At 41.2% G+C, this 16,425-nt stretch overlaps 1 protein-coding gene across 1 annotated transcript in view; it reads left to right on the plus strand.

The window, feature by feature from the left end:
• Mns1 (meiosis specific nuclear structural 1) overlaps positions 1-12,303 on the plus strand; it is an 18,846-nt gene extending 6,543 nt beyond the window's left edge. The window contains exons 5-10 of the mRNA XM_031344477.1: positions 2,291-2,520; positions 2,998-3,214; positions 3,301-3,408; positions 6,371-6,628; positions 10,378-10,503; positions 12,030-12,303. Of these exons, the coding sequence (XP_031200337.1) occupies positions 2,291-2,520; positions 2,998-3,214; positions 3,301-3,408; positions 6,371-6,628; positions 10,378-10,503; positions 12,030-12,131 (1,041 nt within the window). The 3' untranslated portion in view covers positions 12,132-12,303. The remainder of the gene's footprint in view (positions 1-2,290; positions 2,521-2,997; positions 3,215-3,300; positions 3,409-6,370; positions 6,629-10,377; positions 10,504-12,029) is intronic.
• The last annotated feature ends 4,122 nt before the right edge of the window (positions 12,304-16,425 follow it).

Below are 16,425 nucleotides of genomic sequence, written 5' to 3' on the forward strand. Positions count from 1 at the left end.
TTGTTTTTTTGAGACAGGGTTTCTCTGTAGCACTGGCTATCCTGGAACTCACTCTGTAGACCAGACTGGCCTCGAACTCAGAAATCCACCTGCCTCAGCCTCCCAAGTGCTGGGATTAAAGGCGTGTGCCACCACTGCCCGGCCCTTTCCTTGGGTTTCTGTTTCCATCCCTGTCTCACTCTTGAGGGGAGGGTTGAAGTTTCAGGGGCTGTGCCAGCAACTGTGTCATGTGCTGTGAAATGAGGTTTGCTGAGTTTACTCCTAAAACTAAGGTGCACAGCAGCTCAGCCATCACCCAGCTCGTTTTCACAGAGAAGCCAAACAATTACATATAAACGTATGCTTATACATGTAGGATGTGAGTACTGACAGACATGTTTATACACATAGGATTATAGACACGATAACAATATGTAACTAGTGTGGTGCAGCATGGACACGGGCTACTCTAGAAGATCCTAACACATTGGTTCTCGGCCTTTTTAATGCTTTAACACAGTTTCTCATGTTGTGATGATCCCCCCCCATAAAATTATTCCACTGCTACTTTACAACTGTAATTTGCTACTGTTATGAATCACAATATAAATGTCTGATGTGCAGGACATGTGATACACCACTCTGTGAAAGGGTCATTGAACTACTCCCCCAAAGGGATCACGCCCCACAAGTTGGAAACCACTGTTGTAGAACATGCTGCTAACAGGGACAAGAAGATGGGGAGACCTGTCTGTGACCTGTATAGTCTTGTTTTTCCAGTGATAGAATAGAACATAATGTGTAGTTTGTTTGTTCTGTGTTTGTAGTTTTGATTACTCTGATAGATGAGGTCATCCATGGCCACTGTAGACATTTGACTCCTAAAATCGCTCCTATCTTTTAAATCAAAATTGACTTAACAAATTAGAGCCATAGACTGCTAGGACTTGACTTAAATGGAAGGATGTCTATAAACTTGTGAGGTTTGTTGTGTTTTGTGTATGCATGTTTGCTTGCCTGTCTGCGTGCACCACATCCATGCAGTGCCCGTGTGGTCAGAAGAGGGATTGGGTTTGCAGGAAGTGGTGAGCTGCCTAGTGTGGGTGCTGAGACCCGGTCGTGTAAAGAGCAGCAACTGCTTTTGCTGTGACTGAGCTCGCTCTCCCAAACTAGCTAGTTTTCTTAGTTATAAAGTTAGACATTGTGTTTCTGGAAGTCTGTGGGATCTATATACTTTTTTTTTGTTGTCATACGTATTTTTTGCTATCTTACATTGTAGAAGAATGTAATACAACATGAGCAAAGATAAAGAGAACTTGTGGTTAAGTCATGATAACCAGGCATGTATGACACCCGTGAGCTTTAGGAATGACTGCATTTATCTTCCCATCTGTTCCCTCTTTTTCTTTGCTGCTAACTGGTCCTACATTTGGGATGCAGCCACATCAGGCCAGGGTAGTTTCCACCACTGCTCCAGTTTTTAAATTTACTCAACTTTGAACTTGCTGAAAAGAGGCATGGGCTTCGGCTTATGGAAAGGCTGGTGAGTGTATAACTCGGTGGGAGTGGCACTTCATGAATGAAGCTGAAAATGAGAGAGAGCAGCCACAGTGATGTGTGCAATCTTTCAGTGGAAATCACTACACTGAGCTTACTAACATTTACTTACTTACTAAATAACAGAGAAGGATGTATCAGAGGAAAGAGCTGAGCTGGGGGAACTGGAAAGTTGCTCAGGGCCCTTGAGCAACACTGGGCAGGAGAGGCGCTCAGCAGCACCTGGTAAACAGTGGCCTTAGAAACGGACACAAGCCAGACGGTCGTGGCACACGCCTTTAATCCCATCACTTGGGAGGCAGAGGCAGGTGGATTTCTGAGTTCAAGGCCAGCCTGGTCTACAGAGTGAGGTACAGGACAGCCAGGGCTATACAAAGAAACCCTGTCTCCAAAAGAAAGAAAGAGAGAGAGAGAGAGAGAGAGAGAGAGACTATAGTAATCAACTTGCAGAGGAAGTGATGGTTTGGTGGCTGAAGCAGTTAAAAACAAAATACTTAAACATTTACTTTGTATTTTCTGAATGTGGACTTTGTTATCCTTGCCAGGTGCTGTCCTAAGAGCTTCTGGAGAGAGTAGGAACACCCCTTTACCCTGACTATTCACACCTCAGCTCACAAACACCTCCTCTTGCTTCTTACTTAATAGATAGAAAATATTTTACATAGCAGGGTTTTGATGGTACAGCTGTTTATAGTGCTGTCATATACTATGTCCACTCCTGAACGTGGAAAGATTAATTTTGTTTCAATGCTAGAAACGTGATGCGGAGATAGAAAGGATAATGATGGAGGAGCACGATAGGCTACTGAAGGAAGAGAGCGCCAAGCAGGAGCAGCGGGACAAGGAGAGGGCACAGTACTACCTGGACCTGGAGAAGCAGCTTGAGGATCAAGAGAAGAAGAAGCAAGAGGCATATGAGCAGCTGCTAAAGGAGAAACTCATGATAGATGAAATCGTCAGGAAGATCTACGAGGAAGACCTGCTGTAAGTCCACCCCGAGACAAAAGCCACTGAACCGCCCACCCAGCGTGAGCCCACCCAGCGTGAGCCCACCCAGCATGAGCTCTGCCATGACTGTCCAGCTCTTCCTCACCTTGCTCACCATGAAGAGTAAGAGGTGATCTGTGAAATAAGAGAACTTGTGTGAGTCGTAAGCGACCTGAAACATGCCATGTGTGTTCTATGCATCTCATGTGTTAGAAAACATGTTTTCTGATGGCTTTCCTTGGCACACAGTTTAAGTACAGAATGCTGTATGGCCTCGGTGGACAGACAGTCACCTTTCTGAAATGAGATGCTTGAAATGTCACCCTTAGAAGAGAGCCCAGCCATGTGCATGGAAAGTCCACACCAGAAAGTTTGTTGCATTAGTGAATTGATAGACTCTGAACAATCTATTTTTTTTTGTTTGTTATTTTATTATTTCTGTAACTATAAACCATTTTCCTGATTGCTTTTTAGGGAAAGACAGCAAAAATTAGAAAAAAAGAATGCAATTCAGAAGTATATTGAAGAATTCCAGAGGACACAAGACTTCTGGAGACAAAAGAAGCGTGAGGAGATGGAGGAAGAGAACCGGAAAATCATAGAGTTTGCAAACATACAGGAGCAGAGAGAAGGCGAACGGATAGCCAGAGTTCAAGAGATCGAGGAAAAGAGAGTTCAGCGTCAGAATTTGGTATAAAGATACTACGTTTTAAAGAGCGCTGAATTCCTGAAACAGTGGCGCAATCCAGGTTTCCTAAATATGTGTTTTATTAACAGCTGATTAAGAAGCTGGAGGAGACACTGCGGCAGCGCGATGACCTAGAGCAAGTGAGGCAGGAGCTGTACCTGGAGGAGCAGGCAGAGATCATCAAACTGAAACTGAAAGTAAGCCTCCGACCCGACCCGACGGGTGACTAGAGGGGTGCTTGGGGAAGAGGAGACTTTGCAATGAAGCCGCAGAGAAAGATAAGATAGTTAAACCCAGCCTTAGTGGTGACTGCATTGTGTGTACATGGCATCAATGCTGCATCGTGTGTACACGGCATCAGTGCTGCAGTTAAGAGACTTAAGTTCTCCAACTTGACAAAAATAGAGCGTCCTGAAGAGCTTGATGCAGCTGGGTCAGTCAGTCCACACGGCTTATGTGAGTGCTCAAAGCCAGAGGGAGGACGACACAATGCAGTGCAGAGCAGACTGGAGCATGGATGTCAGTATGAGGCAAAGTCAACTCTGGGACAAGGAAGTTTGTAGTCAAAATAAATTCATCCAGGTACATGCCATAATCCTAAGGCCTGTGACCTTTGATAACACAGCTTCATGACACATGCAGGAAAACTGACAGGGTAAAAGGGGGAGAGTAGGGAGACCCAACCAGAGTAGGAGATCTCAGTGCTCCTTCATCAAAAATTCGCCCAGTCCCCAGGAACAGTACACTGACTAACGAAAGCCCGAAGCAGATGGTGCAGCCTGTGTTCAAGAGGACTCCACCCGACAAACAGCAGCACAATACAAATCCCATCCATTCACATAGAATACACAGACAGCTCCAAGAACACAAAGTAAACCTCTGTAAATCCATAAGATTTTAAGTCATTTCAAATGAAGAATCTGTAATAAGACTGATTATACAGTCCCTAAGTATACCGCAATGAAACCATGTATTTCTGATAAGCAATGAGCAAAGGAAAGTTACTTCAAATTGAATGATAATAATTTTTAAAATATGTTGAGCACAGCAGAGGTTAGTGGAAAGTATTATCTTTATAGTTTTAGGAAGGGATAGTTAAAAGCCAGTAATCTTGTGTTTACGCATGTATTTACAATAGCTAAAACATGAAGGTAGCCCTCATGGCTATCGGCCGGTGGGTATGTAAACAAGATACAGTATGTGAGCTTTTAGTGGTACTAAGAAGTATTCAAGAATCCTCTATGAATGGATGACACAAGTGGAACTTTGTAAGATCAGCTGCTTCCCCAAGGCAGACATCTCTGGAAATGCATTCCCTTTGTCCTTTGGGAACAGCTGTGGGGCACATTGTGAGAGCTTAGATTAACTGTGCTGGCAGCTTCTCCACAGTCAGGGGAGAGTTGTGGCAGCAAGAAGCAGGCCTCTCTGTCCACCCCTCAGCAACTGGAAAGTCACTGATGGGTGATCACTCCTTCTGTCCTTCCCAGGGAAGGTCCTGAGAACACAGCTTCAGTGGGCACGGGGTAACCATCTTCCCAACATGCCCTGGGTTGGCTTTTCTTCTTCCCTGCTACATTCTGTTCCTTTCGCTATATTGTATTATTCTCCATAATACAATTCCTATACACGTCCTTGTTTCCGCCTGGGATCCCAGCAGAGACTGGAAAGTTACTGGGGTCAGTAACTGTATAGCAAATGATTTCAAGGTTTCAAGACCATGTAACAGGTTTTAGAACATAGGAAAGGGCGGGAAATTTGGCAGCCCCTACTGCAGAGGCTGTGTGGGCATTTTCACAGTAAAACAATTCTTTGGCCAAACATCCCCCCTTTCTTTTTTTTTTGCAAGATGGCTTCATTGTTGAATTGAACAAAAATTTTGCATAGGTGATAGATTCCCAGGACTGCATATATGTGCGTGTGTATATATATATATATATATATATATATTACTATATATAGCTATATATTACTATGTGCAGATGTCATAAACTCAAGAGGCATTCAAGATGTCACAAACTAAACTATTGTCCAAGCCCTTGATGTCTGTGCAATTACTTGGAAGTACAAAATATGCAGTGTAAAACATCATGTGCCCAGAACATAAAACAAACAATATGTCTTTGAGTGGCTTGATTATTTTCAGGAGGGGACAAGTGAGGCACATGTCCATGAGTAAAATGAGAGACTGGTGCAGCTATTAGGATTTTAGATGCGAGTGGACATCGGCTTCCCAGAGCTTGTGCTGGGGCTGGGCAAGGATGATTAGATAATGTGAGTTAAAGTGTGTGCTAGCCCCAGGTGAACAGATAGGTCACAGAACCCAAATAGAAAGCTGTCATTACTAGACTTTAGCTATCAGGAATAAGGATGATTGCTATAAAAATTTTTACATTTTTTGTATATGAAAAATTTTATGTGTTTAGAAAATAAAAGCTCACAGAAAAGGAATTTATTTGTGTCCAGTATGTTTCTAGTTCTCTGAAAAACTTCTAATTTCATTGCTAGATGACTGATTTTTTAAAAAACTGTTTTGTAGTTTTGGGGGTGTTTTGTTTGTTTGTTTTGTTTTGTTTGTTTTGAGAATTATCAGAGGGTTAGAAACTAGAGTGGGGACGTGCAGCATGGGTGTCACAGGTGAGGAAGTTGGTATGGACAGATGACATGATAGTCCTTGGTTCAAGATAACTCAGGTGTGTGCAAAGGCCTTCACAGAAGCGCCTTTCAAGTCAGTGAGACATAAATTCTAAGCCTAGAAACAAGATGGCACCTATATACAACAAAAGTTTAGAATAAATGACCACCATGTTATAGATCCAATAATTAAGAGCACTTGCTGCTCTTGGAAGGGACCCAAGAACCTATAACTCTAGTTCCAGGGCATCCAACATCCTCTTCTGGCCTCAGTGCACACTTGCACATGTGCGCAAACACACACACACACACACACACACACACACAAGTAAAAATAAATCTTACAAAAGATTATGTCACTTTATTCAAATAGTCTTAAGAGGGTGGGGCAGAGTGTTGCCATGATATGTCTCACTGTAGCCTAGTCTGGCGTCAAGCTCCTGATCCTCCTCCTGGCTCCCTTTTGCTGAGATTGCCCTCTCATGAAGATGCAGGGACACACTTAACTCTAACTCCATTGTTGTGCAGGAAGAAACAGAGCGGAGACTGAGGATGCAGAGGGAGATGAAACAAGACTTTGAAGACCAAATGGCACTGAAGGAAGTGATACTGCAGGCTGCAAAAGAGGAGGAAGAGAGCTTTAAGAAAGCCATGCTGGCCAAGTTTGCTGAAGATGACCGCATAGAGCTCATGAATGCCCAGAAACAACGAATGAAGCAGCTGGAGCACAAACGGGCCGTGGAGAAACTCATCGAAGAACGCCGTAGCCAGTTTCTTGCAGACAAAGTAAGGAAAGCGTTGGGTTCTTTGGTTATTCTCATTGAACAGCAGCCAGCTCATGTATTCATCAGTAAACATTTGCTGAGAGAGAGAGAGAGAGAAAGAGAGAGAGAGAGAGAACACTTGAATGTGCATATATGTACCCTAGTGTGTATGTATGTATGTGTGCTTGAGTGTGCACATGTATACCCGTGTGTGTGTGTGTGTGTGTGTGTGTGTGTGTATGTGTATGTGTAACAGAGGACAACCTCACATTGCTCCTCTCCTTCAGTCTGTGTAAGTTGGGGTCTCTGTAGGTCCACTGCAGATGTCCTGGAGGTTGGACAGCCTGTAGCTCCTTGGGATTCTTTTATTGCTGTCTCCCATTTGTCAGAACCTAGAATTACACACCTGACTTTTCCTGAGTTCTGATGACGTGAACTCAGGTCCTCATGGTTGTGTGCCAAGCACTTTAGCCACTGAGCCATCTCCTCAGCCCACTGAAAACTATTTATGTATCATACAATGTTAGGTATTTGTTTACTGAATATATGAGCTATACATTTACTGATTGATCATTTATTAAAGCATCTAGAGACTGATTATTGAGTCTTTTATGTGCTGGACTTGAGAACTAACATCTGTGAATTTAGTTTAGTTGAGAAAAATATAAAAATAGGTTATAAATATATTTTGTACGTGATGAGTGTGGTGACATTGGTATAGCAAAGAGGAATTAAACATCGTGATACCTTTGAATATTAAGGTGGATTTTTCCCCAAGAGAAGTCACTGAAGAATTAAGGAAATTGCATGTTAACTTTGACATGGAAGATTCAAGTAGCATCATTGTAGATGTTAAAGGGGTGAGGCTGGAGCTAGGGAGGACAGTAAGCAGTGTACTGAGTCTCGGTGATAAGAGGTGACGTGTGCGCATGGGGACGGGGCTCCTTAGATGCCTAACATGCATAGCTGATGATTCTGGGGGCCAGTTAAATCTGGAGAGGTGAGGACTTAAGGTGGCTACTCATTACAATATAGTCACTGCTTTTTTTAGTGAGCAAGCCATGTCCTAAAGAGTATGTAGAGGGAAGGTAGCTTTTGAAGGAATATGTATTTGCCACATTGATTTTTGTGACCAGAAGAGGTTGATTGTTGGAAATATTGATTTAAAAAGTCAGGTGGTATGGCACATGCCTTTAATCCCAACACTCAGGAGCCAGAGGCAGGCAAAAAAAAAAAAAAAAGTTGGACAGGGAACCAGCTTGTGAGTTTGACATACTGACTTAAATACTTATGTTTCATTGACAAACTGAAAGAATCCTCAAGTGATGTATGTTACTGGAAGGGTATTTTTAAGAGCCCAATACAGTCTGGTGCGAAAGTTCTAAAAAGATGAAAACTCTAAATGTGGTGAGACCAGCCTCTGAGATGTCCAGTCAGTACCATAGATAATTGTCAGTTCTAGCTTTTATAGACTATAAACAGTAGCAGCAGTAGGGGATGTCAGACAAATTACAGAAAGTAAATGAGACTGTATGGTTTTCCCTCTAGCATATAGAGTAGAAGGAAGGAATCAAAATATTTCAAAGGTTTCAAGTATGAGAGACTCAGGAGCACATGTGTGGTTACATTTAGAGTGAAGCTTCAGCTGGTTTTGTCTGTTTGATATTTTGTTTGTTTAGTTGGTTTGGTGTTTGTTTATTTATTTATTTATTTATTTATTTATTTATTTATTTATTGAGAAATGCTTGCCTAGGATTAAGCATCACCAAGAGATTTAAATGAGATATTGGTGTCATATAATGAGAAAGCATCAGTAGTCTAGGATTGAGTCTTGGAGAACATTATGGTTTAAGATGAGGAGAAAAAAAAAACAGACTGTAAATGTTATAATTACAGAAGACCAAGAGGCCAGAGGCCCTCCTGCTCCCTGACATTTAAACTTAGTCCCCTTGTAACTGGTTAGTCTGCCAATCAGTGAACTCTTAAACAGATCAAAGCCTCAATTGCTTTATTGCCTTACACCAGTGTAAGTCAGTCTTGGCCTGAATCTAACCTTTAAGGGAGATAATGATATATAAAGTGCAATTTGCCTGACATAATGGTATTTTCAAATGTTAAGTTAATGAAGGCAATAACTGTTAGAGAATGTAGAAAATTAAAAAGGTTCTGGAATTGCCTGTCTGTCCTAAGAGTTAAGTCTCCTGTAGAGGGTAGGTCCAGGGCACTGCTTGTCAGAACACTCGGAGTAAAGCCAGCAAGTCCTACCAACGTGGAAATCACTCAAGCCCCTGGTAATCCACGCTACAGCATGTGTTTTAGGGTTTAATAGTGAATGTTCCCAGCATGAAGGAGTGGGCCTAGATGCCAGTGTTGTAAGACAAAGCAACAGTTTTGGCCCAGGGGCAAATGTGGATGCCTTAACAAACTTAGTAATTCATAGCATTGCAGCCTTAAAAGCCCTGGACTCCCCATTTGTGTTTCAGAGCCTAAGTAGCTGTCCGTAATCCTGTCCACCTCTAAGAATGTGTATAGTTTAAACAAATTCCTAAGACTCAAACGAGTTTCTTACTGCCAGTTCATTCAGGCCTTGTCCCACACCCTACCAGTTTATTCAGGCCTTGTCCCACACCTTTCCAAACTACTCGGCCTAACTTACAGTAGAATTATGTGAAGTGGAGGCAAACACTTAGTGTGGGGTAGCACAGCATATGAAAGAAAGCCTTGTGTTAGGCCCAGATTAGAGGGGTTATGTCATCTCATTAAACCACACTATGTGGTTGGATTGCCAACCTGTGGTAGAGGTCTTACCCAGCCTGTGTGAAACCCCAGATGCCATTCCCACTTCTGCAGATCCTACTCAAGAGTCTAGTTTGGGTAAAGTTCTCTGTGCCCTGACACTATGTAGATGACATCTGTGTTCTATAGTTCAGAGTAGCCACAAAAGTCAGAATTCTCCAGAAAGGTACTAGAGCTTCTTTGCTGGGACTCTGACCTCTACAGTATGCTCCACTTAGGCCTTTAAAGATGCATTTGGAAAAATGTATCTCCAGATAACCATGTTCTGTTTTATGCATTAGGGTTTTATTTTTGCCTTATACTGTAAACTGCTTGGGTGTCTTGGGAACTGGGTATATGGTGGAAGCTCCATAAATGTTTGCTGAATTTCCTAGGAAATCACTCATTTGAATATATTTTTCTTGAGATTGAAGATTTTCCTAAAAAAATACGTTCTTTAAACTTCCTATCATAGGGCTAGGATTGTAGCTCAGTGGTAGAGTACTTGCCTAGCAAGTGTAGGGTCCTGGGTTCAAACACCAGTACCACAAAATAAAGAAAACAAAAATGTGGGTGTTCGTAAAAGTTCATAAAAAACTTGTTCATAAAAGTTTAAAGAGATAATGATGGTAAAAATACAGGTATGTATATTTATATATGTAAAAGACATACACTATGGGCTGGAAAGATGGCTCAGCAGTTAAGAACACTGACTACTCTTCCAGATCTTCCAGAGGATCTGAGTTCAATTCCCAGCAACCACATGGTGGCTCACAACCATCTGGAATGGGATCTGATGCCCTCTTCTTATGTGTCTGAAGAGAGCAACAGTGTACTCATATACATATAATAAATAAATCTTTTTTAAAAAGACATACACTATTATCTTCTAAACTTATTATTAACACATCAGTCTTATCATTTAGCTTTATTTGTAAACTTCGTAACAGATTAATGCATTTTATGACAGTTAAGACATTTTGATTTCATTTCCAGCAACGTGAGCTGGAAGAATTGCAGCTACAGCAAAGGCGGCAGGGCTGCATTAATGAGATTATTGAAGAAGAGAGGCTGAGACTCCTCAAAGAACATGCTGCAAAGTTACTAGGCTATCTCCCCAAAGTAAGTGACACTTACCTCAGCATGTGGACTTCATCCTTAACCATGCTAGAGAAAATAACAGCCCTGAGGTGTGATTCTAGAATGTCGGAGGGAGTAACTTCATGTGATTTCATGCTGTTCTGACGAAGCACTGGGATCCTGGCAGTGTTGACACCCCATAGTCCTTTTAAATACCTCTATAGTAAGAGCTGGTCTTTGAACATTATTAGTGATCTGAGCTAGAGTTATCAAACTTGCTTATTTGTTTATTTGTTTGTTTGTTTGTCTACTTTTTGAGACGAGGTGTAGCCCAGGCTGGCCTGGAACTCCCTATGAAACTGAGGATGACCTTGAACTTTTGGGCCTCCTGCTTCTCTTCCTGAGGACTAGGACTACAGGCTTGTGTTACTCTGCCAAGCTTATGTGGGGCTGGAGATCTAACCTAGAGCCTTGCTAGGCAAGTGCTCTATGTAGTGAGCTACATCCCCAGCCCCTGAGCTAACACTTTTGAGGCTCTTCATTCTGCTTGTTGCATGGGAAATCTGAAAACAAACTACCCTGGAGCCACTATAAAAGGGTAAACATAAAGATAATGAGAGACATGAAAGCCTTGTCCTTGGTGACACACATGCTTGACATGAGTCTGATGAAGCCTACTCTGTAGGGGACTGATTATAAGTAGGTACTAGGCAGCCCCAACTTTTGAGACTTATTCCAACAGGCAATGAATTTTAATGTGTATCTGAGACACATTGTGTCTCATCAAGGAATCATTAGCTTCCTTGTCCTTATAAAAATGGAGATTCATAAAGCCACAGTCCTTCAAATATATGAGTCATACTGCTTGAGGTCTTTATTGACTATGCAGAATCAAGTGTGTTCAGTCTCTAATCAATGAAAGGAAAATAAGAATAATTAAAAGTTGCTAGCCATACGGTATTACAGTCTAATTAGTTAGGTAGATTTAAATCCACATGATAGCCTGATGCAAAATCCACCCATGACTGGTATATTTAATAAAACAGACTATGAATGCTGAGAGGACCTTTAGATTTCAACATCTGAGTGGAGAAAATACTTGTGGAGGACAGACAGGACCTATTAGAGTTAAATTCAGTGTCCCCAAATGAGCCACAAACTGAGGCAGAAAGAATGTGTCCATACAGTAATGTAGCTCAGATCATCCTCTTCATCCTTCCCTCCCTCAGATCCTATGACAAGGGTAGAATAGAGCATGCTCTGAGCTCTATGCCTTCCAGGCAATGTAGGCAGTCACAATTGTAGTTAGAGCACTGGGCACAACAGATCACTAGAACAACTCTCTACTCTGATGGTGACAATCAGGAAATGGGAGCAGCTCAAGAATATTCAGGATTTTCTTGAAACCGCTCTAGTCTTTGCAAAGATATTTTAAAATTAAGTTTTAATAATAGATCCTCATTATCTTGGCTAACTTCATTAGCTACATGTCTGTGTATGTTAGTCCTGAGAGAATTCAGTGAAATACTCTAATGTTCAAAGTAACCAACAGAATGCTTTTTTTGTAGGGAGTGTTTAAAAGAGAAGATGATGTTGACATGCTTGGTGAAGAGTTCAGGAAAGCCTATCAGAAAAGGGGTGACATCTGTGAAGAGAAGGGGTCTTCATAGCAAGACCTGGCGGAACCTGGAGTTCTCAGATGCTGCCACTAGATGTCAGTGTAACTGCGGCTTTACAGTCGGTGACAGTAGGCCCTGGTCTACCTGCATGTTCTAAAACATCCTCCTATTTCATCATTTATACAGTTTGACAAAAATTAAACACATTAGTACTTTAACTGCAGAATTAGTCACTTTTATTCACTATGCATTCTACGATGCCATCATGTCACAGATTTCCACAGAACCCATAGGCTAAACATAGAAGCTAACTACTCAGTGCTTCCTGTACTGCTATTTGGAGATTTTCCTGTATTCTCATCCTCCAGGCAGTGCAGATATGTCTTCAACACACAGCTTTTTAAAATGTATCTATTCCTGACAACAGGATGATTATCATCACGGGAACCCCAATACTGGCTGTTGTCTATGTGTGTGCTCTCATTACATCCCCATCATTAGCCCTTAATGGTTCCTTTTCCTTCATAGCCTCCCAAACATTTGTTATCTAATTTTTTTAAAGGTTTTTTTTTTTTTTTATTTTGTGTATATGGGCATTTGCATGTTCATATGTGCACCACATGTGTGCAAGGAGGCCAGAAGAGGACGTTAGATCTTTGGAATTGGAGTCAGAGACTTCTGCCGTGTGGGTGTAGATCTATAGGAGCAGCCAGTGCTCATATATCTCTCCATACATATATCTCATATATCTCATATATCTCATATATACATTATATGAGATTGCATTTGTGTGTGTGTGTGTGTGTGCTTTTTTAGTTTGACTGAGGTTTATTCTCATTGTGGTTTTACTTCTTATTGCCCTGACAGTAATATTTTAACAAATTTTCACATACCTACTGGTTTGTTGCACATCTTTAAGAAATGTCTATTTAGGTCTTTTCGTTGACTGTCTCTGTCCCTCTCCCTCTCTCCTTGCTAATGAGTTTGTACTTGGTTTTCTGGGTTTTTCGGTTTTTTGTTTTGTTTTGTTTTTTGAGACAGGGTTTTTCTCTGTAGCCCTGGCTGTCCTGAAACTTCCAAAGGTCTGCCTGCCAAGTACTGGGATTAAAGGCATGTGTCACCATGCTGAGCTTGTACATGGCTTTGGGTTTTAACATTTTTAGACCTATCCTGTAGTTTCTTCACTCTGTTTTTTTTCCATTGCTGTGCAGCTTTGTGATCATTGCTTCTGTGGTCATATCTTTAAAAAAAATAAAAACTCTGCCTAGGTCTATAAGCATACATTTTCTGCAACCTACTTTTAATAAGGGTTCAACCTCTCCTGTAGCCAACTACCCAGCAGAGGTAGTACAAGAGAAAATTTATTAGGATATGGGGGAAGTGGGCCTGTTCAGCAATTGTTCTTTGGGGCGAGCTGGATCTTCTTTGGCAGCAGTTCAGTCCCAGAGCAAACATCAAATATGACTCAGCAGCTGCAGACCAGTCCTCTAGGCAGGCAGACACCAGCAGCTCTAGTTCAGTCCTGAAGGGACTGCCAGGCTCACCAACTGGCCTGAGGCGAGGCTGCTGAAGCAGTAAGCTGCTGGAGGAACCTCATGAGCAGTTCTTCGGAGAGTTTCTTTCAATGGTGGCATTATCACAAATTGAGCTCAACAATAGGTGAACCAATACATGTGTGTCATTAGTGAAGAATAGTGTGGGCAGAGCAAACCAAACCAATGCTCAGTGCTCGTCTCCCACTGTCTGTGGGGTTATATCTATACTCCTTCATCACAGGTCTTTTCTCATGTTTGCTATATCAAAAACATCCTTTCACCTGTGTCTGCATCAGGAAAACATTCTTTCATATGTTTGCTTTATGAAGATATCCTTTCGCCTGTGTGCCCCAGCAAAACATCATTTGACATAATTAATTTTCCAAAGAACTAGAAGTTTCCACTTCATAGGTCAACATGGTGGCGCTTTCTGCTATCTTCTAGTACTCCCTTTGCTAGTACCACAATTAGTAGTTACAGTTCTTGTAAACAGCTTTGAATTTAACACTTTGGTGATATATGCTCTTGTGGTTCCTTGTGAATTACAGAATTGTTTTTTTCTCTTTCTGAAGAATGTTCTGGGTGTTTCCATAGGGACTACATTGAGACTACAGACCTCTCTGGGCAATATGTAAGACAGTTTTCTAACTCATAAACATGAAATAGCTATTTACTTCTCTCTAGTTTCTGTCATCAATATTTTATAGTTTTCAATACAGCCATCTTCAATCTCCTTGGTTAAATTAGTCTAAAATGTTTTTGTTAGATACTATAAATGGGATTACTCTGATGTTTTGCCACTGGTGTATAAAAATGTCACTACTTTCTCGTGTGCTATGCTAGAGATTGGACCTGGGGTCTCACATGTTCTGTATGTGGTCTGCCATGAGCTGCACCTCAAGGCTATAACTTCTGCTGTTAGTCTACTGATTTGCATGTATTGGTTTGGTTACCTTGTAACTTTACTCACTTGATTTGATCAGAACCATTTTTGATAATGGACAATCCAACTTCTTTGTTTCCAGTCTTCATATTTTTCTTTCTCTTGCTAGTTATCTCTGATTAGCATTTCTGCTAAGATTAAAAAAGTATTTTACATGTGTTTGCCTGCATATATGTGTACTAGATGTATGCAGTGCTCAAGAATGCCCTAAGAAAGCATCACATCCTCTGGAACTGGAATTACAGATGATTATGACCATATGCATGTTGGGAATCAAACCTGGGTACTTTGCAAAAGCAACCATGCTCTTTGGGGAGGTTGAGACAAGAGTTTCACTATGTAGGCCTGGCTGTCCAGGCTGACCTCAAATTCCCAGAGATCTTTCCACCTCTGCCTCCTGAATGCTGTGATTAAAGGCATGTGCTCCCAGCCTACCCAGTGCTCTTAACTGTCTGATTTTAGGTCTTATAGGGATGGCTAACCTGGCATGTGATTAATGCAGACCAATACAAACAGCAAACTTAAAATGTTATACAAAATTTGTTTTTTTCTTAATTTTTAATTCTCTTGCACAGTTTTTCCAGTATGAGCTTTGTAGTTCACAATATCATGTCACAATATGAAAAGGTTGGATACACAAATATGTGAGGCTTCAGCTTCAACTGTTCCCTCTTCAGTGTGTTGGCTGTGGGTTTGTTATACATGACTCATGTTACAGCACATTCCTTCTGTAACTACTTTGCTGACAGCTTTTTGTCATGAAGTGTTAGTCTTGGGCTTTTCTCTCTACTGAATTTACAAACCTTTTCTTCATTCTGTCAGTGTGACATGTTTATTGATTTGAATGTCAGGTCATCTAGGATGAATCCCAGTTCATCATGATGAGAGATCTTTTTATGTACTGAAGTTGTTTGCTGGTGTTATGATGAGCACTCCTGCATCTGAGCTGATCAGAGATATTGGGCTATGGGAGTTGTTGGCTTGGTTTCATTTCATTGCCCTTGAATGATTTTGGTATCGGGATGAGCATACTTGAATTTGGAAATGTCTTTATGTCAATGTTTTGGAACAGTTTGAGAAGAACTGCTAATCTTTAAATATGTGGTAGAAGTTGGTAGTGAACCCGTCAGGTCCTGTGTTTTTCTTTGAGGAGACTTTATTTTTTAAGTATTTATTTTTATTTTAGACGCATCCCCAAGTGCATGTCTGTGTATCATATTTGTGCAAGAGTCAATGTAGGCCAGAAAAAGGCCTTGAATCCCTGAAACTGGAGTTACACAGGTGGTCATGAGCTGCCATGTGGGTGTTAGGAACTGAATTTGGGTCCTCTGCAGTAGCAGCAATGGTCTTAACCATTTAGCCACCACTTCAGCTCCCAATAGAATCTTTTATTGTGGATTTGATCTACTTGGTCTCCTTTCTCACCATGGGTGTGCTCAGATTTTTCTGTCTTAGTTAATTCTTGGTAGTATATCTCCAGAAATTAAATCATTGTTATCTAAATTATTCATAATCACTTATAATATACTTATGATCCTTTGTGTACAGTACAATGGATGTGTCCCTGTTTCCATCCTAGGTATTTTCTCTGTTAGCTAAGTAACTGATACCATGTTTTGACAAATCAACTGTTTCATGGAGGTTGAGTATATGCTATATCTGCAGTTGCTTGGGGATAGAGGTTGGGTTTTTGTTGTTGATGATTTTTTTATCTTGGAATATGTAAATACACATAAGTCTTGAGAATGGGACCTAAATCTAGATGTGAACTTCATGGGTCTGTTTGTTGAGACAGTGTCCCGTCACCTACCCTGGCGTCAAGCTCTCTGTTGAGCATCATACTGCTGACACTCCTGCCTCTGCCCTG

The sequence above is a fragment of the Mastomys coucha genome, unplaced genomic scaffold (genome assembly GCF_008632895.1).
Source record: "Mastomys coucha isolate ucsf_1 unplaced genomic scaffold, UCSF_Mcou_1 pScaffold23, whole genome shotgun sequence".
NCBI classification, from domain to species: Eukaryota; Metazoa; Chordata; class Mammalia; order Rodentia; family Muridae; genus Mastomys; species Mastomys coucha.